The 25,479-nt window shown below is 41.4% G+C and overlaps 1 protein-coding gene across 1 annotated transcript in view; it reads right to left on the bottom strand.

The window, feature by feature from the left end:
• The window catches only part of SVEP1 (sushi, von Willebrand factor type A, EGF and pentraxin domain containing 1), a 137,005-nt gene that overhangs the window by 84,396 nt on the left and 27,130 nt on the right, over window positions 1–25,479 (bottom strand). The window contains exons 4-6 of the mRNA XM_082497845.1: window positions 6,400–6,558; window positions 5,977–6,156; window positions 305–484 (exon numbers count right to left, since the gene is read on the bottom strand). Coding sequence (XP_082353971.1) covers window positions 305–484; window positions 5,977–6,156; window positions 6,400–6,558 — 519 coding nt within the window. The remainder of the gene's footprint in view (window positions 1–304; window positions 485–5,976; window positions 6,157–6,399; window positions 6,559–25,479) is intronic.

The following is a 25,479-nucleotide window of genomic DNA, read 5'->3' on the forward strand; positions in this document are numbered from 1 at the left end:
TGGTTGTTCACATTTAACCCATAGTAAGACCTACAACACATTTTGTGACAGTGTCTTAACACTCAGCAGATGCAACTACCTTTTAGTTATCAGCTCTCTCTGCAGGATTTCAATGTCAACTTTCTCAATTTGCAAATCCCTTTGCCCCGCCCCAACTTCTAAGACTTGTGTAAAACGTCCATAGACAAATTGTTACTCCTATCTTAGCTTCACCACATATTAAAATAGGGCGAGTTTCTCACTCGTGTCAACATGTCTGAAAAGGCTGCACTCTGACATGAACAGAATGTGATCAGATACCTACCCACACACTTTGGCTCCTTTGAATCCCACTGTGAGGTTCCCTGGCAGGTGAGTTTGGTGTTTCCTTCTATTTCATAGCCCTCATTGCAGGTCACAAAACATACTGTCTTATAGGAGATATCAGCTGTTGAACAATTAATGTGTCCATTTTCAGGGGCCCGAAGTTTGGGACATGTTCGAACTGCAAAGGGAAAAGAACACCAGTTCACTCTGCAGCAATGAGAATCAGTGGAGTTATGCTAATTTGCCCAAGTTTTCAGGGGTGGGACAGGTACTGGCTCGTACACTAGTTACAATAGTTTGTACAAACTCAGGGAACAGAGCTGGAACAGGGCTAATTTTTTTTCAAAGGCTTGATGCCTTCCTCTTCCTGAAACAGTCTTACATAGCATGCATGAGATGGGGCACACACTTCCAAGCTCACCTAAGTTCTAAGTCCAGGTTAGCAAACTAAATGTGCTCAGAAATGTTCCTAGACATTGAAAGCATCTGGCACACAGTGTGTGCCCTGGGCTAGTACTGTCTATCAGCCTTCGAAACAGGACAGTTGCAGGCAAATGGCATCCTGTGGAAAAGCGTGTGTCTTTGGAAGTTTCTAATCTCCCGGCCATGCCTGAGAGTTCTTTGGGAGATTTCCAACTGGCAGTCTAGTAAGGTCTGACTGCGCGCCAGGGAAAAGGCTAACAGTTTATTAATAGGGCAGATGACAGTGTCCCAGTGCTCAGGAACATTCTCAGGCACTCTGGAGTGTATCGATGTAGACACAGATGTGTGTGAGCCTCCACAAATCAGAAGAGCAGACATTCATCATGGTGGGTAAGAGAGAGAGAGAGAAAGAAGGAATATGAGGCATTCATAGACAATAGGATCACAAGTGATGAAAAGGAATAAATTACGGTGCTGCTGTGACAAAAGAGACCCTTTCAGGTATAGGGCTTCCCATGGAGGCAGTCCTAGCTGCTGCTCAGCACACAGGCCTTTCTCCTGCCATGTCTCACAAACACTGCAAGCAGTGGGATGCCAAGGAGAATGTGGTGCTGTGCAGGACGCATGTGCAGAAAGGGAAGTGGGGCATGGAGGGTGATCTTCAGATTGTCTTATGGTTTTGTTACTGAATCCTGATACTGCAGCTTAACACAAAACTACACCGAAGACTGATCCCCAAATAGCTGAATAATAGTAAGAACAAAAAAGTAGTAGCGCTGGTCTGACCTGGATTTACATTCTTTGTTTCAGTGTCATAACCTCAAGCTCTTCTACTAGGACCACTTTCCTTTGCACTGCTTCGAGCTTTCCTCCTCTTCAGACTGTATCTTATGCTCCTGCATTTGTTGGCAGGGGGGTTTGTCTAGATTATCTCCAAAGCTCCCTTCCAACCCCTACCATACCATGATTCTGGGATTCTGTGCTCCCCTCTGGATTTGACTCTGAGCTACATACACACTGCCTGGCCTTTGGGTCCCTCGAACAGCTAAGATGTACACACCTACTGTCTAGCCATGGCTATGTGATCATGATAAATGTATGATATTTGGGTGATAACAAGCCCAAACATGTAGATGCCTGCTGAGGTCCTAGTGCACCTTTTCCTTCAATAATTCATGTCTCTTTTCCATAACCAGCTACTGATTTTCCAAAACCAGTGGAAAATTTGTACGGTTGAAAACTCTGCTCTCAGCTGAAGCTGGCAGATACTGCTCAGTATGTCCAATGGTTATGGCGGGGAGAAAAACACACAAGACCAAATAGTGTGACTGCTCAAAAACATAATCAAGAAGACTGCAGTCCCCTAAACTCTGTTCTCCCTGGACTGTTTTCCACAGCTTCTGTTGACCTTGCTGTCAGGGGGGCAAGTTCTGGTGATGGGTGGCTTCAGAGATCTAGACCACTGCTGTGGTCTGGGATGCCGAATTTACCAGCTAACCCATTCTTGCTGCTGTGACGTAGGAGGAAAACCACTAGCTCCTCTCCAAATGCACTCGAAAGTAAGCCAATTTGGCCACTTTCTCTGCTTTCCCCAGTAGATGTTTACTCTGCACACTGATGAGACAGGACACGCCTACAAGTGGACACACAGACTGAACAGATCACTCTACACCCTCAAACTAATAAATAGGCAGATAGCCTCAGTCCTACTTCAAATGAAAGCGAGCTGTATAAATGCCAGTAACTATAAGCCCCTCAAATCTACAAGAAACACATGTTAAATAATGTCTTTTTTGAAAACAGCTATAGTGGCATCTGAGTGGAAAAACAGTCTGTAGGAAAAAGTATGTATATTGGACAAGAAAGAAAGAAAGAAAGAAAGAAAAAAAGCCATTCAGATGGACGTAATAAATCTTTGCATTACCACTGTCTCATGTTTACTCAATGAAAAGTACTAATCCTCTTGTGGTTGCACATACACAGGCATCCTCTAGGAAGCGCATTTAAGAGTATAAAAAAGATCCTGAAACTTCCATTATGCATAAGGCACCCTGAGTTTCAGAGTAGCTTCCTAATATGCTGTATCTTAAATGTAGTAGAGTCAGTACAAAAGACATTTTTACAGCTGAATCACACGTTTTATACAGAAGAGAACAGGCTTTTCTTTTAAGGTTTCTATGGAAGCCTTTAATACCCAATCTGTGGTAAAAGGAAGCCAATGCTACCAAACTCTACGGCATTATTGAGGAAGCCTGAATGAATTAAGAGCACTGAGGAGACTCTCAGCACTAGTAACGTGACCACAGAGAATGTACTCCCTTCCACTATCTGGTAAGTCTAGCCACCTCTTCTGGAAGGACTACACAGCTGCAGCATTTCAGTGCTTCACTCCTCAGTGTTTCAGTGCTCATATTTACTCAGTGTCTCAGTACGGCTCTGGCAGAAACTTGTAACTGAGCTTGCATTATCTTGGTTATGGTTCCATGTATTAAACACAAACCCATCCTCTTGTCAATAAGGCATCTTCCATGAACAAGAAATACCTCCACAAAGCTAGTGAAAACAGTAACAACAACAATGGTATATTTTGCTTGTTCTTGGTTTTCTCCCAGTACATTTTCTGGATTAAATACACGCTTTGTAGTTGTTTGTTTTCATGGATCACTGTTAATTGCATGACATGACTGCATTAATCACTTTCCAATAGCACAGCAGATTTTAGCTAGCAGAGCAACTGAGGAGTGTTTAATGTCAAAATCCAAAGCAATGCAAAGGGATTTTCCTTCACTCTCCCTTCCTAATTTATATGATAAAATACTCCTGGGATTAACAAGACAGATATAAACTGTGCCTTTGATCTTGCTCCCTTTCATAGTCTGAGCGAATCAAGATTAGCAGATCCAGCACATGTAAACGTAGGATTTTTTAATATATTTTTTTCTAATTGGAAGTCTTCAGTATGATGGAGAATGGCACAAGAAAAGCAAAAATATATCCTTTCCATGCTTCAAAGGATATTAACTGAACATCAAAACAGTATCTCAGGACAGAATTCTCTTCCCCCACCTTCCAGACAAATTCCCTGTTAAAAGATCAGGCACCAACACCCAATAGGTGAGTATTTTTAAATGCTCCAGAAAGCTTTCCAAATACTAGAATCTCCCACTTCTCTATAGACAATGAAGATGAAAAATCCTTTCTTTGTGGCTGACTGCAGCTTTCCCCAGATTTTTTTTCACTGGGCAGTACTGTGTATGAGAAGCTTTGAAAGCCAGTGCTCTTTCCCAGTATTCCAGTCTACCTGAAGTAGCATACATCTTCAGTCTGTGTTTTGACTGCTGGAAAGTCAACAGCTCTAAGTCTAGCTTCTCAAGATACCCTCATGGTACTGGCCAGAAATTTATTTTCTATTGGAAGCTTCTCCTTCCTGCCTTCTGTAACTGGAAGCTATAAAGGAACACTAAGTTTTTCAGGATTATCTGAAGTAGAGTCTTGCATTGTTATCAGAAGTGAACTGCTATATAAGAATCACCTGATGCACTGATCTCTAGCTCAGATCCCTCCTTTCAGAACTATGACTTGCTGTTTTTTTAAGGGCTGCAGTGGCATAAAGTGCTAATGTCCCCAAGGATCTATCCTGCCTCCTTCCCTGAACTCAAGGGCCAGGGCAAGAGTTACAGAAGGAGCTGACGACTTCTTCTTTACTAGCTTCCAATGCAGCATACTAATGTCAAGTGCATCCAGCTCAAGTTAAACATGTTGAACTACAACCTGTAGCTACTGAGGAGATGAGGGAGGGCTGCTACCTGTTTTTTCAGGCCCTCCTTGGAAGACATACCAGACAGGACTACATGGGAATGCAGCTTCCCTTCAAATACATCAAGAACCCAACCTCACAGAATCACAGACTCACAGAATGGTCAGGGTTGGAAGGGACCTCTGGAGATCATCTAGTCCAACCCCCCTGCCTGAGCAGGGTCACCTACAGCAAGTTGCACAGGACGGCGTCCAGGCGGGTTTTGAACATCTCCAGAGTGGGAGACTCCACAACCTCTCTGGGCAGCCTGTGCCAGTGCTCTGCCACCCTCAAAGGAAAGAAGCTCCTCCTCATGTTAAGATGGAACTTCCTATGTTCAAGTTTGTGCCCGTTACCTCTTGTCCTATCACTGGGCACCACTGAAAAAAGACTGTTCCCATCCCCCTGGCACTCTCCCTTTAAGTATTTATAAGCATTAATAAGATTCCCCCTCAATCTTCTTTTCTCTAGACTAAAAAGACCCAAGTCCCTCAGCCTTTCCTTATGGGAGAGATGTTCTAATCCCCTAATCATCTTTGTAGCCCTTTGCTGGACCCTCTCCAGCAGATCCCTGTCTTTCTTGAACTGGGGAGCCCAGAACTGGACACAGTATTTCAGATGCAGCCTCACCAGGGCAGAGTAGAGGGGGAAGATGACCTCTCTCAACCTGCTGGCTGCGCTCTACTTGATGCACCCCAGGATGCCATTGGCCTTCTGGGCCACCAGGGCACATTGCTGGCTCGTGGTCATCCTGTTGTCCACCAGGACTCCCAGGTCCCAGGCAGAGACAGGTGAAAACAAAGCAAAACTGTGCTCCTATGTACTTGTAAGAGCTCAAGAAATTATGTTTTACAGGATGCTATTTCCCGTGTCTCCTCCCTTTTACACCTTCTGTTTATTTCTTTTCCAGCTGACATTCTTTTACAGTGAACTTCTAGGATACTGCCAGTTGTTCCCTAGTGAAACTCCATTCCAAATTCTTCTGAAGGCTATGCTCAAGGCCCAAGCTTTCCTATTTTTAATAAGAAGGAACTGTAAGGAAGTAAAATCGGATTTTTCCATTGGTAATGTCTACCAGTGCGAATGCTCGATTAAGCCAGGAGTCTGCTGGACAGCCTAAAACACCCATGTCGCAAGGTCTTGTTATATATCTGACTACTTTGTAGGTTTGCTGGATTTACATGATGTTGATACAAAATTCATAGAAATTAGGGGGAGAGAGGCTTAAGGAAGGACAGTGTAGATTCACTTGCAAATGACTGTCTGCCTAATAAATATGGCTCTTCATTTTCTACTATAGATGTCCTCCTTCCATTTTAGGAAATGGGAGTTTGCAGTCTTTCACCCAAGAGCTAACAGGATCAGATCTGCACGCCCAACTATCTAGTGAGCAGAGAAAACCACAGACTAATCCAACAGAAAAAGACTTTTCAAACACACAATATCCATACCTCTGCAGGTAGCCTCTGATCCAGACCATTGGCCATTTGGCTGACAAAGCCGGATGCTGCTTCCCACAAGATCAAATCCTGCTTTGCATCGGATGCCACAGGCAGCATTAAAGTAATTGTTGCAGACATTCTGGACGAAGTAACCATTTTCAGGGGGCTTCAGTTCAGGGCAGTGAACAACTAAATAATTAAACAACCACAACAGAGTTATGATGCTAGCTGGAGTGCAACAGGCTACTGAAGGAAATTTTTTTTTTTCATTTCCTACTTGACTTGCATCTTGTTACTTTTGTTGTTTTGGAATGTCACAGAAAATCTTGCACGCAGTTTGACATGCCCTTCACAGTGCAAACACAAATAAAATTTTCCCAGCACTGCATTGTGCATTCCAGGGGTAGACTGTTCCTGGATGGAAACACTTACCTTCACAGGTTTGTCCTACAGCACGATAGCCTTCCTGGCATGTACAGTCCTCAATGGAGGTACTTCCTGGTGGAGAAGTATGATTTTTATCAGGACATGAGATGCAAGTGCTGATTCCACCTGGTGAACCTTCAGGTTTGTATGTTCCTGGTGGACAAGCTGTTGAGCAAAAGAAAACATGACAGAAAGGAGTTCAGGATATCCACCTTTCACAGTTAGCATAATTTTTCAGGTGTGTTGCTTTACTTTTTTACATTATTTTTTTTCTACCTCACACATCAAGTGTCACTTAGGGCAGGAGCATTCTCCACTTAAAGTGCTGTAGAGTTCTTACAGGGGTGAACTAAAGCCCACCAAACTTGGTGGAGGTTTCTCTAGTAACTGCATGGGGACTGATATTAAGTCCATGATTTATCTACTTGAAAAGAAGCCCAGCCCCAGAAGGCACACCAGATTTTCACTGATAAAACATGCACTGACCTCACAAAGACATTCTTGATTTAGAGCTGTAAAAAATTAAGTTCAGACAAAACCCTTGCCATTCAAAACTACACCAAAGTTTAATGCATACAAATTCTTAGTAACAAGCTAACACAAACTAGCAAAACCCCTTACCCCTTGTTTTACATATTATTATATATGACCTAAACACTATTATTTGCTAAAATGTATGAACCACTAATAATGAAGCAATTGATCAAAGCAACAGCTCCATGAAGCTTTTGCACTCATTTACATCCCATTTAATATTTTTAACTCCGTGTATCTATATGCACAAGCTTTGAAGAAATTTAGGAGATGTCTTCAGAGGCAGGGAAAACGTATAGGGGAAAGGCACCTCTCACCTGAGCACTTCAGATTCGTTGGGTAAGTCTGAGTCTTATCTCTCTGACTTGAATTCTATTCTTCAGGAAACCACCATCATTATCTTTATTTATTTCATAAGGACGATGTGAGATACAGGGTAGTAACTAATCAACAGGTACTGATAAAGTGAAGTATTGATTGATCAGATTACCACTTGAAACAGAACTCAAAGACACTTGTGCTGAAAAACATACCTCTTGTAAAGTTCAGGAAGTATTTTAAGCAGGTTATGTAATATTAACACTGAAACTCAGCCAAAAAAGCTCTTATTTCTTAAATTTCACTTTCTACAAATTTTCCTAATAGCCACACTTTCTCTTGCAGACTGCAAGTCAGCCTCTCATTTCCTTCCCTCAGTACAGTAACTTTGTACCACCTGATGTAGCTCTGGATGGTATAAAGAACTGTACAACCATAAACACCCTCAAGTGCCTTCCTCCTTATGTAGTCAGGTGTGCTCTGCTTCTGGACCAAATCTCTCCTATGGAGGTATATTTCCTGGAGTTCAGAGATTCTGGCTGTATCAGTCTTTTCTTTGGTAGATATCGAACCATCTCTGTTAGTTAGGTGCTACGATACTCTGATTCTTGTCTTGCTAATGAAAAAAACTTCCTGCTTCCCAGGCAACTGCCGAAAAAACCCCACCCAAACACAAAAAACAAAACCAAAAGAAAACCCAGCCTCCTTTTTCCTCACCTGCCATGGGAGATTTGACTATCATAAACCAAATTTTATGGATCCCATCTTAAAAAATCAACCTGTATGAACAGTTAGCACTTCTTTTTTTCCAGAAGGAGCATGCTCTTTTGAATAGCTTCCAGAGATAATATTTTTGTTTCCTTTTCAGAAAAATTTGCAGTTTTATTTTGAAGAAAGCAACCCAGTGGCTAGCAGTTAAGAGGTGATTTTGGGTGCTGTAAATTGGCTTCACAAATCTGGATTTTAAATACACTTTTAAGAAGACAATGAAAAGCCTAGGCAGTGAAGGATATAAGTACAAAGTAAAGCATTTCAGGAGGGAAAAAGGGCAGAAAACCCCAATCAGAATTAGAGCTGCAAATTCTTCATTGTTTTGGGACTTTTGGAAAAGTATTTGCAAAAAATATCCCTTTCCTATAGTTCACCTGCTCTTCCAATCCGAGACATTCCCCTCGGAATGTTACTGCTTTCCTCTCTTCTGTGCAGAAATCCCCTCCTTGGACATCAGGTCTCTCTGACATATTGTCTCATGCTTCAGATGATCACCTCTGAACTGGCTAAGTATCAGAGGTATTACTCTGAAATCTCTGAAATACTTCCCCCTCACACTTCCTGGAAGTCTCTGTGCATCCTTACTAAAACTAATTGGTATCCAGCACAAAGTGATGAAGTGCATCCAAAAGAATACAGCAAAATGTGCATGTTAAGCATCACAAGGGACCTGTTGTATGACAAAGCTACCTTCCATGTTCCAGCAAAAGCAAATTAGTCTCTTCTGTTCTATGTGGAGCATATCGAATGACACCTAAAAGAAGTGTTTCATTAAAAAAACACCAAACAAAACCCCAATCCAACTTCACTCTTTCTTGCAACTTCACCTCAGATGAAAGAAGCAGCAGCTCCTTTCTGTTTCTGTTTTGTGGCTAGGATAAAAATAGTCACCCATTCTATAGTGTGAGCATTTTTAACAACAAACCCCGTAATTTACTTAGGGCTTTGAATCAGTCTTGCTTTGACAAAAATGGTTCATTCTCAAATTACACTTACAATTTGCTCTTTCCAGCAAAGCAGCACAAGGTAAATAATACTGTTAAAATTGCTATTAATGCCTCTACTGGGAAAGACAAGTTTCCCCAAATGCCCTGATTCTTTTTGTATGTTTCAAATGCTTCCCACCACCTTTCTAAAAAGTCGAACTATATCCTATCTTGGCTTTTTATGTAGAATTTTCTCCAAGCCTGAGTCCCTGAACTGCCCACTGGCCCCACATCTCCCCTAGATGTATTCAGCTATGAAACTCCACGCAAGCTACATTCAAAATTTCCACAAGCTAACACTTGGTTACAGACCTATTTCTAAGTGTGTGAGATGACAGTCTATCCTGTGATGACTCAAGAATGGAGCATAAGTACACTGACCTCTGTCTGTTTCCATCACAGCCGTAGAGTTTAGCCTGGCCACAGCTTAGGTTAAACCATCCAAAATCAGCTGTGGAAGAGCAGAGCTTCAGCCATCTGCTGTAGACTGGACTTGTCCCTGCCTGACCCAGCTAGACTGCAGACCCAACCCTTCCTGCTCCAGACAGCAATACAGCATGGCCCAAGTCTACACACAGCGATGCATTCAGAGGCAAGACAGAACCTGATGGACAAGCACACCTGAAGAGCACATATGGCCCCATCGATGACTACACGACTGACCTACAGGCGTCTCTCTGGGGTCTCTTCCAAGAATCAAGCAGTGCCAAATTTTCACTGCATTCTAGTCACCAACATGCCCTCTATACCCGCAAAAACTGACTGCAGAGAGAGAGATCATCTTCTCCAGTGCTAATCTGTAAAAACAATTGGAATTTTTTTTCAAGGCTTGCTTCCCCTTGCCAACATTGTGATGATATGAAAGCTCAAAACAGTGCATGAATGAATCCCCGTGTAAATAAGTATCAGTCTGGCACTGTCAAGAATGACAAAAAAGGCAAGAATTTTGGAAATGGGGAAACAATTTGTGATGGATTGACCCTGGCTGGAAGCCAGGTGCCCACCAAGCCAGTCTATCACTCCCCTTCCCAGCTGGACAGTTGAGAGAAAATATGACAAAAGGCTCGTGGGTTGAGATAAGGACAGGGAGAGATCATTCACCAATTACCATCATGGCCAAAACAGACTTGACTTGGGGAAATTAGTTTAATTTATTACCAATCATATCAGAGTAGGACAATGAGAAATAAAACCAAATCTTAGAAATACCTTCCCCCCACTCCTCCCTTCTTCCTGGGCTCCTCAACTTCACTCCTGATTTGCTCTACCTCCTCCCCCTGAGTGGTGCAGGGGGATGAGGAATGGGGGTTGTGATCCGTTCATCACATGTTGTCTCTGCTGCTCCTTCCTCCTCAGGGGGAGGACTCCTCACTCAAATACGGCTTGTCTGGTGTCCCTCCCACAGGAGATAGTCCTCCACAAACTCCTCCAACATGAGTCCTTCCCACGGTTCTTCATGAACTGCTCCAGTGTGGGTCCTTTCCACAGGGTGCAGTCCTTCAAGAACAGACTGCTCCAGGGTGGGTCTCCCATGGGGGTCACAAGTTCTGCCAGCAAACCTGCTGCAGCGTGGGCTCCTCCCTCCACGGGGCCACAGGTCCTGCTCCAGTGCAGGCTCTCCACAGTGTCATAGCCTCCTTAGGGCATCCACCTGCCCCAGCCTGCCTCCATGGGCTGCAGGTGGGTATCTGCTCCACCATGGGTCTGTAAGGGCTGCAGGGGAACAGCCTGCCTCACCATGGTCTTCACCAGGGGCTGCAGGCGAATCTCTGCTCTGGTGCCTGGAGTACCTCCTCCTCCTCCTTCGCTGACCTGGGTGTCTGCAGAGTTGTTTGCCTCACATATTCTCACTCCTCTCTCCCGCTGCAGTTGCTGTTGTGCAGTAGTTTTTTCCCCCTTTCTTAACGATGTTATCACAGCGGCGCTGCCACCGTTGCTGATGGGCTCAGCCTTGGCCAGCAGTGGGTTCATCTTGGAGCTGGCTGGCATTGGCTCTATCAGACATGGGGCAAAGTTCTAGCAGCTTCTCACAGAAGCCACCCCTGTATCTCCCTGCTACCTAAACCTCACCATGCAAACCCAATACATAATTTTAACAGCATCAGCCTTTAAAACGAGAAGACAATTATGTGCACATCCGCATATATGATTTAGCTACTGCCTATATGTGAACCATGTTGTTCTTTGCCCAGAAGCAAGGGGAGGAGAAAGGAAATGCTTTTTGTTTAATGTAATTCTCCTCATGAGATCAGAATAGTGAATACTGAGTTACAACAGAGGATTACCTCTTTGTTACAGGACTGAAAGGCTATCTGGAAGCAGGGATTAGTGGGCTAACACAAACAAGCACAGGCCCCAAACTCCCCAAGCACACAAAGATGGCTCACATCCTGTCAGTTGTCATCAACAACAACCTGCCTTCATAAAATGGTGGATATTCACCAACAATCCACATTCAGATTCTATTGTTCATGGTAATGATAGTGCAATAACCTTTTGATCAGAAATGGGAATGAAATAGTACATGCCTACTTCAGCATGTCTCCTGCATTTTCCTTCTCAGTTATGCTCTCCTAGGGTATACAACTAACTGAAAAAATGTAAGAAAATCCAGCATGTCTATTCTGTTTTTGAACGCTACAGGGCTTGATGACTTCTTAGGCCACCATTGCAACACACTTTCTTACTTCTTTATCTACCAAAACAAATTAAATTGCACACAGAATAGAAATCAGTAGAAAGGAAATACGACACAGGTTTGCTAGAAACAAAGACCCACAGGGCAGGCATTAAAACCTTTCAGTCAGTGGGTATTTATTCACAGCATAACTATACATCAAGACATTGCATGAAGCTGAAGAATAGACATGGAAAGTTAGGAAAGTCCACCAAAAAATCAAAGGACAGACTTTCAAATTCAGCAGGAGTTCTTCTGCTCTGCCTGCCTACAATAATGACAAATTTGATATTTTAATTCTCAAGCAGGAGAATTTAAAACATTGTAAAAGTGACAATATAAACCAAGATATATTTCAGAGATTCACCAAACACTTAACACATATTATCCAGTTTGGCTTTTTTAAAATTGCAAATACTAAAGCAAAGTTAAGCCAATTGGTATTGAAACCATACAGCATAATGAGTCCAGTCTGGATTTACCCAGGTAGAGATCACATGTCAAAGGGTTCTACTCTGTGACACAGGGTAACGATTCTTCCTCTGAATGTACAAGTACAAATTTTAAGGATAAATAATTCTTCCTTAAAAATGTAGATCTTTTAATATCCTGGGAGAGCAGGCAAGCTCAATTTCCTCCCCAACTATACTAGTCTATCTAAGTCACTGAAATGGAATTATTCTTCATTTATTCCAGTGCAAGAGAGAGGAGAGTAAAACTCCATGTATTTCAAAGATTAATTTGAGGGATTTTGTATTTTCTTCAATGCATAATTTATCCCACAAACTACATTTACTAAGTAATCCCTAGCATGAGCCGTTTCTTCCACACTTGATGCTAATGAAGGATCCGATTAAGGGTTTATCTTTCATGGGATATGGCAGGAATCAGCTAGGCAATATCCTGATCTCTCCTGCATCAACCTGAGCTCCATTTGTATGCTGCTACTGTGATGACTGTGGTCTCTAATTCTCATTTTTTCCCCATATGTGTAAACTCTGAATGAAACGACACCTTGATGCAAATCACAAATACAGAGCCTTTTTAACTCAATCCCCAAAATTCTTAAATGAAGAAAGAAAGCCTAGTTTTTCATTTAATCAAGCTGGTTTTATGCTACTGAAATTACTTTTATAACACTGATTAAATGGATACACATTCAATGTAATGAAGTAGTGAATCTATCCCAGAATCAGAATATACCATGAATACCTATTCTTATTTTGGTTTGCTGGTGTCTACTAAAAATGATGCAATCCATAGGTCACAGAATCCTAAACAATGATCACTGGATGTTTGTATTCAATTCTTTACCTTTCTCCTCAATTTTTATTACTGAATATACATGGACAGGAGATTTTGGTTATATGGATCTTTGACCTCGCGTATGCAGTCTTGTACTTTTACTAATTTGTTGGGAAGTTATGTGGAAGATCCAGTGTGTGCCTAGAACTACTTCAAATTATAGTTGACAACATCAGGACCTCAAACTAACTCACATTTATGCCCTTGGAGGAGAACTGCAGTCTGAAGTTGTGGGCTCTCTCTCCCACTGCTTTTCTTCATCTACAATTCTTGTGCCTTGGCAACAGCAAAAAACAAACAAAAAAAGAAAAATAGAAAATACATCACCCTGACCTTAATGTATGTGAAACAAGTGCTGTGGTAGCTGTGTTTGCCATGAGTCATGTTTTAAAGTCGACACCATGAATGGGTCCAACTATAAACAGTAGTTATTTTACTAAATAGAAGTAAAAACTGTCATGAGGGAGGAAGTACAAAGAAGTTATACAACATTATCATGTGCTACATCTTTCTACCCTGTTATCTGCATCTCTCATGGTGACAAAGTACTACACGATTGTATTTGCTTAAGGGCCAGGCACGCCCTTCATTAGAAGAAGCAGCAGGAATGAAGGGGTGTTATGCACTCCCTGTGATGATGACATGCCAAATAAAATATGCTTTACACAGATAATGCATGGTGTCACGGAGATCCCTGTTCCGTACCAAGGAGCCAGAGACTTCCTGATGCTCTCCAACGTACTGCTGCAGCAGAGGAAGAGTCTGGGACATCTTGCAGTACTAGCATGCAGTGCTGCCCAACCCTCCCTCCTGCCTTCAAAACCCGTTCCACTGCTGCTGCATAGTTCATTTATGAGTGGCCTCTGCAAGGAAAACACCCCAGTTCCCTGCCCTCTCCATCTATTTCGCATTGATATCTCTTGGCTGTTGCTTTAACTATTGTATTCTGCAAACGTGGAGCACCAATGTGCCCCAGGATTCTGTAATTTTCAAGTCTATTCTATTAAACCAAACAATGAACCATGGTTGTGGGTTTCCCTCCTGGTGTTTATAAGCCAAAAAATGCTCGGCTTGGGCCAGCAGAGAAACAGACTACCCTGGCCTCTGAAATGTACCTCAGTGGACCTGCACATGAATAACTTTAAGCTTGCTTCTCAAAGACTTTCTACACCCCGGGTCTCTACCTTAGAGACTGCCTCCAAAAGTTACAGCTTTTGTTGTCACATTTAAGTTATCTGGGAAGATGGGTTTTTTAAAAATCTTCTATGTGGCAGGTTTGTCAGAACAGGCGCTGTGTGTCCATGAAATGCCTTTGGGAAGTTAAGAGGAAAAAAATCTAAATCTTTGGCAGATACTGTAATCCACCTTTCTGCAGTTTGCAACATGTATGGTGCCATAAAAAAATACATAAGCCAGCAGCATGCCAGGATTACAAGAAGTATGCAAGGAAGTGGCTTTAGTTAAACATTTGACATGTATGACTTGTACAAAGACTGCACAAGAAAACCTTGAGCTTGCCTTTAAGTGTAGGGATCAGAACAGGATTTCTGCTAAGTCTCAGCATGTTCTCCAACTCTTTAATATCTCCTGTTATCCCTAGCATGTGCTCTGCATTAATTTCAGACAGCATTGAACCTGCTCATCCATCTGGTCTTTGTCAGTATTCCTTAAGCATTATTTTCACAGCAACATGATTAGCAATTTAACATACTAGATGTCTTTTCTGTTCCTATTTGATGTATTTTGCTCCATCTCTTTATCAGATTTATAAATTTCCCCTCACTGGGGAAAGGCTGAAAAAAGTCAGAAGTTTAGCTGCTTCTATACATGATACATAGGGAGGGGTTCACTCCAACCTTTTTATTGAATTTACAGACATCAAAACTGCAATATTCCACTACCAAGCAGGCTGCAGCATTTGGAATGACACTTTGAGATGATCTAGCTCTAGATCTTTAAATGCCTTAAAAAGACGTAACAAACTTTCAGCAGAAATAACTTGTTCATGATAAAGATGAGAATCTCAGATCCTCTCCTGCAGGGCAGAAGAACTGGAAATTTGCCTGGAATGAGATGCAGTCCCTTCGGTGAACATCCCATCTCAGTACCCCAAGCATACACAGTGTGGGGGAACAATCTGCCTGCTGAAGAATATAAGCCCAAGAGCTATCACAGCTTGTAAAAGTTAGGATGCCTACAAGGACCTTCTTCCACTGGGAGGTCTGGCAGTGAGCCACAACTGTGCTGAGCATCCATGGGTAGGCTTGGGGCCAGCACGTTTAGACAGGATTACTGCACACCAATGATTCCAACTGCAAAATAAGCTCCTTAGTAATAGCACCAGTGCTGAGAATATATAGAAAACTGTTCTATGCCCAATTTTAAGACTTTTTTAAAAGTAGACCAATTATTATATGGTAAAAACATGGTGAATGCCTTAAATAGATTCATACTTGAATCACAGATATGCATTGCAAGGACACAGAGCTTTTAAAAGTATTTAATATGTTTTAGAATCATAAAAATAAACACCACTATTTATGCTTTTACAGAGGGTAACTTCTCTCTTTGCCTCAAAGCATGTGGCTTACTCAGGAATAAAAACAGAAAATCCTGATTCCAGGTACAGTATTGTAACTTAAAAAGAAGCCTACCCATGCTTCATTCAAGCTACAAGTTCACAAGATATACCCTGACAACTTGTGCAATTTGTATACTCAGAAATGGCATTCATGTATTGAAATGAAGCTTTTTTTGGTTTAAATCTCAGTGGCATTTTAGACAGTGTTTACAGGTTTGCTCTTTGTATAAACATCAAATCTAGCCTTGGTGGTACATTTGGAGGGCATATCCAAAGCAAACATAAACATGCCTATTAGATACAAATATCAGCTCATGCCAGCACTTCTGATTTTTAGAGCTTGGATACTGACATATGTCTGCATGCCCCTGCATATTTCTAAAATGCATCATGCTAAAAGTGTACCAAAACTTCTGAAACTACAAAATGCTCTTTCTGGGATATTAACTTAGTTGATTGTGTGAAGTTTGCCATGCAATTTGAGATTATTTATGAATGTATTTATGTGCAAGTCAAGGTTTTGTGTCAAAACTTTGCACACAATCAGACCCTTACTTAAAAGGGGAAATAAAAGCAATTCTGAAAATACTTTCTTAGAGCAGAACTACTGTATAGTAGGCTTCTCTGGACATGGTCTTCACCATTATCACAGACACGCATTCCTCAGTAACCGTTGATCACTACTAATGTAACAGCACATGCTACTCTGAATAGAGTGTTCTAGGTGCCCTGGATCTCTCGATAGCTTCCTGCTATTTAAATACATAAACACTGAAAAGGAACACCATCATCCTGTCCTAGATGCACTTATTTGCCATTTTAATATACTTGCTGTGAAGTTATATTTTTGCTTTTACAAAACTGTAAAAAAATACAGACAGGCTGAAATAAAGCAAATTCCATTAAAAAGAACCCCAACATTTTGTTTTGTTTGTGCTACACACAGATGAGCAAATACCTGTTTCAGAGATCTAGCATCTGTCTCATCTGAAGGCACGAGAAACCCAGTTTTCTTTAGGCCTGGTCCAACCATTGCACCATGCATCAAATTACTCTTCCTTTCAGGTGACAGAAAGGGTTGTGGGTCAAGAAGGAAAAGGGAGGGCGAAGAAAAGGATGCATTTGCAGAGGAGCATTCAAATCAGATGCAGGGAGCAAAGTCAGTCCATACTTTTACTTTTCCATTACTCCTCATGGTACCAACAAATCCACCAATCCATCACCTCCCTAACAGGATAGACTAATAAGCAGCTTCTAGATGCCCAAAGGGCCAAAATTATCTCTAGACCAAACTCCAAGTGATGGCAGTTAGATACATCAGAAAAATTAAAAGACTCCATCTGGTCTGCACTATATGCTGCTCAGTTAACTTCTGTGTGAGCCAGAGGCACACACTGGAATGCAAGAAATAGTCCTCCTTTATCCACAACTGGAAAGAGGGACTACTTGGAAAGTCTTAGCTGGGGCTGGGGAAAAAAAAAAGAAATGTTTTCGTAACAACTTCTGATATGCTACACCCAGAGGAAGCTAGACAGGAGTGAGAATCCACTCTACTGCCTGCAACTCTTGGTACGCGCTGAAATCACCACAACTCAGCCAGCACTTGCTCAGCACAGCCTACATTTTATTCCAGAAGCAGGGAGCAAGAGTGTCATGTTACACAGCTAACTCTACAGTTCACCTTCTCCTGGGATTCCTCAAAGGTAATTTTAATCAAAATAAGGGACTGGGGTTTAGAAGTCAACAAAGCATGCACCCAAAGCTTCACAGCACTGATAGGTTTCTGCAGTGAAGAACATGGTGGTTCAAGATCGATTTCCATTGTGTTCACCTGCTCAGCAACTTGAACACAGTTTTGTGTTCAGTGATTTTTGGGACTTTAGAGTGTAACTAAAAAATGACTCTGGTCAAACAGAATGACCAAACTGGCTTTCCTGAGAGCAGCAAGTTGCATGAGGAATCCAGGAGGAGTCAAGAGACTCTACATACTCAGATTTTCTCCTCCTTCAGGCAAAAATTGTGAATTTGCTCTCTGGCAAAACATTAGCAGCACCCTGTATGGTCCTGAATTATTTTAATGCTCCCTTTCTGTTGTTGCCTCCAACACCCACTCCCAGCAGCTGTTGGTCCACATGATCATGAAGAAAAAAAACCAACCACCTCTTTCTGCCTCCTTTCTCTGTAGATCAGAGTAGTTCCAGTTGCTGAATCACAGATGAGGAATGCAGCAAGTAAAAGCTATTATAAACAGGAAAGTGGAGCCATTTCTGCCAGACCCTCAATAAACTGTCACTACTGCATTAGGTGCCAAACTTGGCCTCTTTTCCACATCCCTTATTTTTATCATTAAATATACTTTTCAACAACAGTGATTATACTCCTATTAAGTAACATTTCTGAGCACTGAAGATATAACACATGACTGTGCAGATGGAGAACATATGTCATTATTTCCATGTTTATTTACTTAGCAGTCCAGGGTGAGAGTCAGACGGTTTTTGGTGCACTTAAGTGAGCTGAAGCACATGCAATGGCTCAGGCCAGTAATCAGACAATAAGAAGTGGTAGTCCTGCCAATTATTTTTTTACATATTGTGAAACTAGCCCAGCTATCCCTGTGTAGAGTTCAGTAAACTGTTGTAATCTCGATGTTATGGTTTCTACTTAAGTCCTGGAATCACTACTGATACCCATGATTTACTGTGAAAAATGCCATAAATGTTATTCTCCATTCCTTGTGCAAAACTCTTATGGAAACTGAGAGGATTTCCTGAATTCTTTTAAAATTATCTAAATATGTAGATCAAAACAGAATCTCCTTTATGGAAAGCAAATACATTGAGAGAACAACTAGATCACTATGCTATTAACTGCTGCTTGCGCAAGGAACATTTGGAGAAGTGACTGCTGCTCACTTCATTTCCCCCATTTTCCCTTGTCCTTATCCCCTCTTATTTCTTTGCAATACATAACGGAAGTCCTTAAGGATGGATCTGACTCTTGTTAAAGCAATGTCAGCTGCAAACAAAAGGGTGACCTCAGATTTCAACCAAAGGAATGTGTTTTAAGCACTAAGTCCTGTGCCTGCCAACAAAGTGAACTCTACTACTGCAAAAGCTATGGTAAAAAAGATTAAAGATAAAAAAGATTATTTTGCAGTACCACAATAAAATACACCGCCTTAGTCCTCAGTCTAACATAAAGTTTCTTTCTGTGAAGAACCTCCATTAAAATATTTCTGATCAACGCTTTTGCATCCCCCACTAGACAGCACTAATCCGGTCTCCATCTTTTAGCCACTCTGCAAAGACCTAATCTTCTGCAATGCAGGAGTTCTTTCACAAAGCAGGAATCCCTGGATAGTGACTCACGTGTTTGTAAGGCCCCTTCTTGCTATCAGTATTGACCAAACGTGACCACACTGAAGTGCAGTTGTTTAATCTAGAATGAAATAGCCTGATGCTGCTGCCAGAAAGTGAACTGGGAAACAGCAGAGTTTTCTTTCAAGAATTGTCAGGTGCTCAGCCTCTCTGTACATCAAAGTGAAACTGTGGTCTGTGTCCCACTTCTCCATCCTCTTCTCCGCTTCAAGGGTATTTTTTCCACCTTGAAGAAGCAGAATTGCTTGTTCTCTTTCTAAACAGCAGAGAGACCCTTTATATTATTTGTGAGGAAAAACGTCTGCCACGCTTTTGGTCCTACCTTCTCTAATATGCATGCCCTTTCCCCGAGCTCTTTTGCCTTAAACAAGGTCATCTACACACCTGCAGAGATGGAGAATAAGAAGGAGGGAACATTCTTAACTGTAACCTGAGGCAAAAAAAAAAAAAAAAGGTAAGCAGAAATAATGATTAAATCACTGCTTAATGGACCTAAGACTTACCATTATTAAACCACTATTCCTAAACAACACTTGATTCCAATTAGTTAGGTTCACAAGATAATTAACACTGTCTAAAAATATCTCAGTTTTTCCTGAGTTGGAGCCAAGTTCTTGGCTAATTTCTTGCACTTCTGCAGACTGTGAAACAGTGAAGGATGGAAGCAACAGATGATAAACTACCTCTCTGATGTAGGAATATATGAAGCTCTGCTCTTCCTATTTCAACATAGGAGGCCTCCCAATAACTACCTTAAAAGTAGTGGGAATAAATCAATTTCTAACATCACTGGAAGTGAAATTTAAAATGTTACGGACAACTTCGTGAAGCATTGCATTCACAGACCTGGAACTTGTTACCTTTAATACTCATCTGTGCTTCAGTCTTGAGGCAAAAAACAGACAAGTGACAGCTGTAATCCACCACCTGCATCTTGAAGGACAGGTAGTTAAAAAGTGGGGGAATGAGAAGACAGTAAGGGGCTTCCCACATGTTCTCAGGGTGCAAGCTACCTTCTTGCCTGTGATATAGTGGAAAGTGCCCAGATAGCTGCTGAAAAACTGCTGGTGATGGTGAAAAGCTATCAGGAGAGTGAAGACAGCAGACTCCTGGAGGCTGGCAGAGCATAAGACCTTATTTGTCAACTGGAACTGACGGCCATGCAAACTGTGCTCTTGGGGCCACAGTATAGCTTAGTACTTCTTCTAGGCCAAAGTCCTCTGGCACCTAGGAGAGCCATTGTCGTGGATGAATACCAAAAAGGAGCATCCCTGCTAAGTCATGGAAAAGGCAGGAATGAAGGTAAACCTCAGCTAGGGTTATACTAATGAGACAGCTGCAAAGGGTGCCTTGGTGTCTGAGCCTGGTGTGGTCCTTCTCAGTCCAGTTCTTTGCGATGACATTACTTCTGTTCTCATGAGTTTGGGACTGTGGGCACAAGGTCCCTCTAAAAGAGTCATACGTGAATAGAGCTTGGCTACTCCCATTGCTGAAATAAAGTCACTAATGAAGACAAAGAGTCCTCGCCTTTGTGTACTCCTGTGCCATGACCTAACCACCACCCCTGCACTGCCATTGGAACAGTTTTGTGAAGTGTTTTTGGCCAACTGGGAAGAATATGGGTGCTCACAGAAGTGCCATGTTTTGAAAATGGTGTATTTTATAAGGCATTGTATTTTGAATTTCCATTCAGCAATAAAAGAAAAATTTATGTATGTGTTTTACTCCTCTACAATTCACAATGACATAAAAATTGAGCGAAGGGATTTTCAAGTGACTGCATATTTTGATCCTCATTATGCTGACGCTTAAACTCTGAAAAGCGGGAAACTGAATATTTGCATTTCAGGTGATATTCTTTGCCAAACTGACAAGAGAAATATGCCTAGAGGAACAGAGGACTGATGCCTCTGTGAGGTAAATAATAACTGAAGTCCAAAAGAAACACCAGCTTAACTACACAGAGCTATTCTCCTGTATAACCATGAGGTTTGGCAAGCATTCCCTACGTTCTTACATTGACACCAAGACTCCTCCAAATAAGGCAACTTAACCTCACACTCTCCTTCTTGTACTTAGAAAAACCTAGTCCTGTGGACTGAGTTACTTAAAAGAGTAACTTCTGCAGCATTTCTTATTCCTGCAGGCAAACACTTCTTCCACAATGTCTGTCTTGAGACCTAGGGCACCTCTGTGCCACAGAGGTAAAAAGGATGCAGAAGATTTAAACTAGTTAGCTGCTGCATTTAAAGGTATTAGAGCACCTCTGCACTGGCTTGGACTCACCAGAGTGAGCACACACACACACTGTTGCTGCTGCAAGATGCACTGGGCTTGTCTCCTATGATGCTAAAGTTATTGCAGCAGGCTTTAACAGACTGCCATTTCCAGGCCTACATAGGCTTCACAGGATGCTTTGAGAGCAGCAGATAGGCAAAGTATGAAATGAGGGATGGGAAGAGAAAACACAGTGAAGGGCGAACATCTTCCTTCAAAGCTTCAGGTATTTTTACACAGACATTACACTCTAAATACATGCCTTTAAATGAATGTTAGAGTATTCCCAGCCCATGCAGACATAGACGTTTCTGTGTTACACCAGAACATTTCCTGTCTCTATCTCGATACAGTTTTTAATACTACCTATGTGTATTTCCAGATACGAGTTTTTCTGGTGGAGCACAGTCAGAACGTAGCAAGCACTTTTCTATCACAAAAACCATAAAAACTGGAGCTGAAGGGAAGCCTGACAAAGTAATAGAAATGTTATACCTTGGACTATTCTGCAAAGCCATAATCAACAAACAGGATGGAATTAAAGCAATAATCTGTGAAAAACAACCATGCAGCATTAGCAGCCACAATGTAGGAAAGTTCTTGTAGTTTATCTTCTGGCATTCTTGTTTCAGAAACAAACTACATGCCACAGGGAGATGTAAAGTTTGCATGGGTATTAAGTATGGCATTTACAAGGGAACACCCTTTGTTCGAACTTTATGGGCCAAAAATCCACTTATTTTTTTATCTATCTTCAGAACGTTTCTTTTGCTCTCATGGACAAAGACCAGCAGATTTACCTCATGGCCAGCAGGAGCCAGATCTTAGGTTGTTACAATAGGGTGCACCTCTGCATAAAATCAGTACAGCTGCACACACCTACACAGATGAAGACTTTGCCATTCCTCTATGCTTTACGCTAATGAAAAGCTGCAACTTAGTGCTTAATTGCACTAATTGGGCTTTGTTTCAAATCTGTCAGCTCCAAACTATAACTAAACGACATGACTACAATTACACTATATGATTAAATATATTATACACACTTCTGTAAAATTAATCTTTCTCAACTCCTCCAACCACCAACAATCCATTAATTCTTCCCATTCCTGTGGAGGAAAACGCTCCATATTAAATAAATTTCAGACTAGGAGGAAAAAATTCAACTCTTCAAACTACCTTCAGATGTCTGCCCCACTAAAACATCTGCACTGGAAGAGTGAGTTGTTAGTCTGGCTTTGTTTTGCATGGTAATAAATTAAACCCTAGGGGTTTGGCCTGAAGAGGTTCCCATTTCTGTGCAGAGTCCTGATTTCTGTTTTCATCAAAACACCAACAAAACCAGGAGAAACTAATTTCCTGTTTGATGAAACTGATCTGTGTTGCTGCTTTCTGATTCTCAAGGGACCCAATCACTTCCCACCACACAGTCAGCACTGTTTCTGGGTGAGAAGGTTGGTCCATCTGCAGTAGATTTTGGAGTGACAAAAGAAAACAAGGCTGCTTACAAGACAGCAGACCAAACTGCTCCAATCCATTCTGGCTGTTGAGTACCTGGCACACAGATTAAGTTTATCATAAAATGTCTGCAACCTATTTGCCCTAATTCTGCTCCAAGTTGAGTGGGCTTTTGCACCCTTTTCATTATGGTGTTTTTTTCAGCACACTCTTGTTGCTGTCCACTGCCTTTGCTGGAGTGGTACCAGAATCTGAAGTACTCCTGGACCCCTGTGGCTGAAGAAACAGAGAATATGCACAGCAGCAGGAAGTGAGGAGCATAGCTGCAGAGGACAGAGAGAGAGGGCTTCTTCCCAGGAAGTGATTGTGAAATGACCTGAGGAACCTGCCAGACAATTTTCCACAGAGAGCACAGAGAAGTCAGCTGGACAGGACTGAACAGGAGAGGCAACAGAAAAGCCATCTCCTCCCTTCTCGCTACCATCTTTCCTCTCCTATGATGGTAGCCAAATGGACAGGAGGTAGTGGAAGGAACATCTACGTTGCCTTTTGGGTAAATACCCCTTGAAAGACTTTGTGTAGGTCAAAATCTGCAAACAAATTACTTATTTAGCTGTGGTTTATGACCTGATGAGATTTGTGCACCTTTGCTTCTACATTTTCTTTTCCCTTTCAGCAAACCCAGGGCAATTAACAGATGAACATCTCTGGACACTTAGAAAATTATGCAAACTGCATATCATACAAAATACTTGCATTATATTGGAAGAGAAGTAGACAATATTGTTTAAAATGTTGAAAGGAATAGTACTTATTCTTACAGAGGACACACTTTGCAATATTCACTGGCCTGGGTAGAGTGAATATCACAGCATAAGTAAAGACAAGGATTTAAAAATAAAATTAAAATATTCCTACACTCCATGTTCAATTGGAAATTGATTCTGAGAGCTAAGAGTCAAATTTGTTTGATGAAGTGACAAACACTCTATGTACAATCCATCAAATTCCAAATGCAGAGACACACTCACTGCCTGATTTTGTCACACTAAGAGCACTGTGCTCCAGTCTGGTTAAATGAATCAGCTTTGACAAGACTTTGGAAGCAACTTAATGATGCCAGGAATCCTGATACCTATTCACAACCTCACAGGCACAGGGACTAAGGCTAAACCTTATGAGTTAATTGTAGCACAAATTACATCCTGGGAACGATTCAAGTACTTCAAGGTGGTGCTCTGGAGCCTTAGAGAGCCACTATGGACAAAATAGTTCTAAGTTTCTCAACCTCTCTCCTAATTTCAATAATTAATATTCTTCACTGTATACTGCCATCTTATTTTATCCCTGACGCACTCTTTCAGGAATTTAAATTTTTTATCTTATTGTATCCCTGATGCAGTCTTTCAAGAATTTAAATTTTTTCTTCTCTAAGACAAAAGCTACTTAAAGGCTCACAGAATGCTAAGATGTCTGCTTTCAATTTGTGAGACTGGCACAAGTTCAGGAATAATACGTGTGTGCGCGTGTCTATGAAAACATCTTAGCTGTGTGTTTCTGAAAAGGTAGTGAAGGCAAGATGACACCATGTAATCCACAGGGGTAACCAAAGAATTTTGCACTAAAACCTTTTCATTAAGGGATTCAATGGACAGACAATTATTCTAATAATTGCCTGGTATGATGCAAGTCCCGATCCTGAAAATGAGTCTCAAATCTGCAAGACCAGTCAAAGGCTTATCAAAGGCCTACGCTAAAATGATATGAGCCTAAACTGTTTAAAAATCTATGACAACTGGCTGATAAATGTTTCAGGCAGTTAAGGAAGACATGTTCAGCACAAAGTTTGTAAACTACCACTTTGCCTGGGATTGCACAGCTGGAAAAGGATGTTTTCAAACTGTGTAAAATCTCAATGCAGGTAAAACAGCCTGCTTTCTATCGTGTCTAGAGACTCAAGGCAAAGCCCAGACTTAACAGTAACGGTTTTACAGTCATTTAACTAAAGGCTAAACCTATCTGGTGCTGTATTTACACTTCGAGCCTTCTTCATTGTGACAGCTGCCTGCAGTGGTTATACTGTTGCCAAAGGACAGCTTGGGCACTCCAGGGAGAGCCTAAGTCTGATCGGCACAGTAAGCAGGAGACTATTTCTATGTCATGTCTATTTCTATTCAGAGCACAGTTTCTGCTCCTCTCAAGCCCTCCAGATGGTTGATTTTTCTCCTCTAATTGCACATATGAACTTTGGCCAGAGGCTTTACTTTCATGACATTCTGAGGTGACCAGGACAAGTCACTTCCGGGATAAGGAAAAAAGGGTAACTTGTGCATCACTTTCCAACTTTCCATCAAATTTATTTCAGAAATAGCTCTGTACTTAATACAAAAGGAAGAGTCTGTTTTGGCATAGAAACTTATTTTCTAAAGCCTCAGATGACATCTAGTTGGAAAGGATGACATGTTTTTCAATACTGCATACAGACGTAAAATTACACCTCTGCTTTTCTGGTCTGCACATGTCAAAAATTGAATCTGGGTTTTTACCTTCACCCTACAACTTAATTTTTAAAGAATTTCCTCAGAAACGGAGCAGCTATACACAGAAAACTTTTCTGTTGGTGTTTTTTGTTTAGTTTTAAGGTTTTCTTTCTCTGTTACAGTTCATTTAAAATGCAAAGGAAACAAGCAATATGGTGCAGAGTTAGAAAAATTCTATACCAATGAAACATGATTATCTACATTAGCTACCATGTTACTTAAAATTTTTACTTTTGCAACAGAAGATGTATATAAGTTG

This window comes from Vanellus vanellus, assembly GCF_965231255.1.
Source record: "Vanellus vanellus genome assembly, chromosome: Z".
Lineage (NCBI taxonomy): Eukaryota > Metazoa > Chordata > Aves > Charadriiformes > Charadriidae > Vanellus > Vanellus vanellus.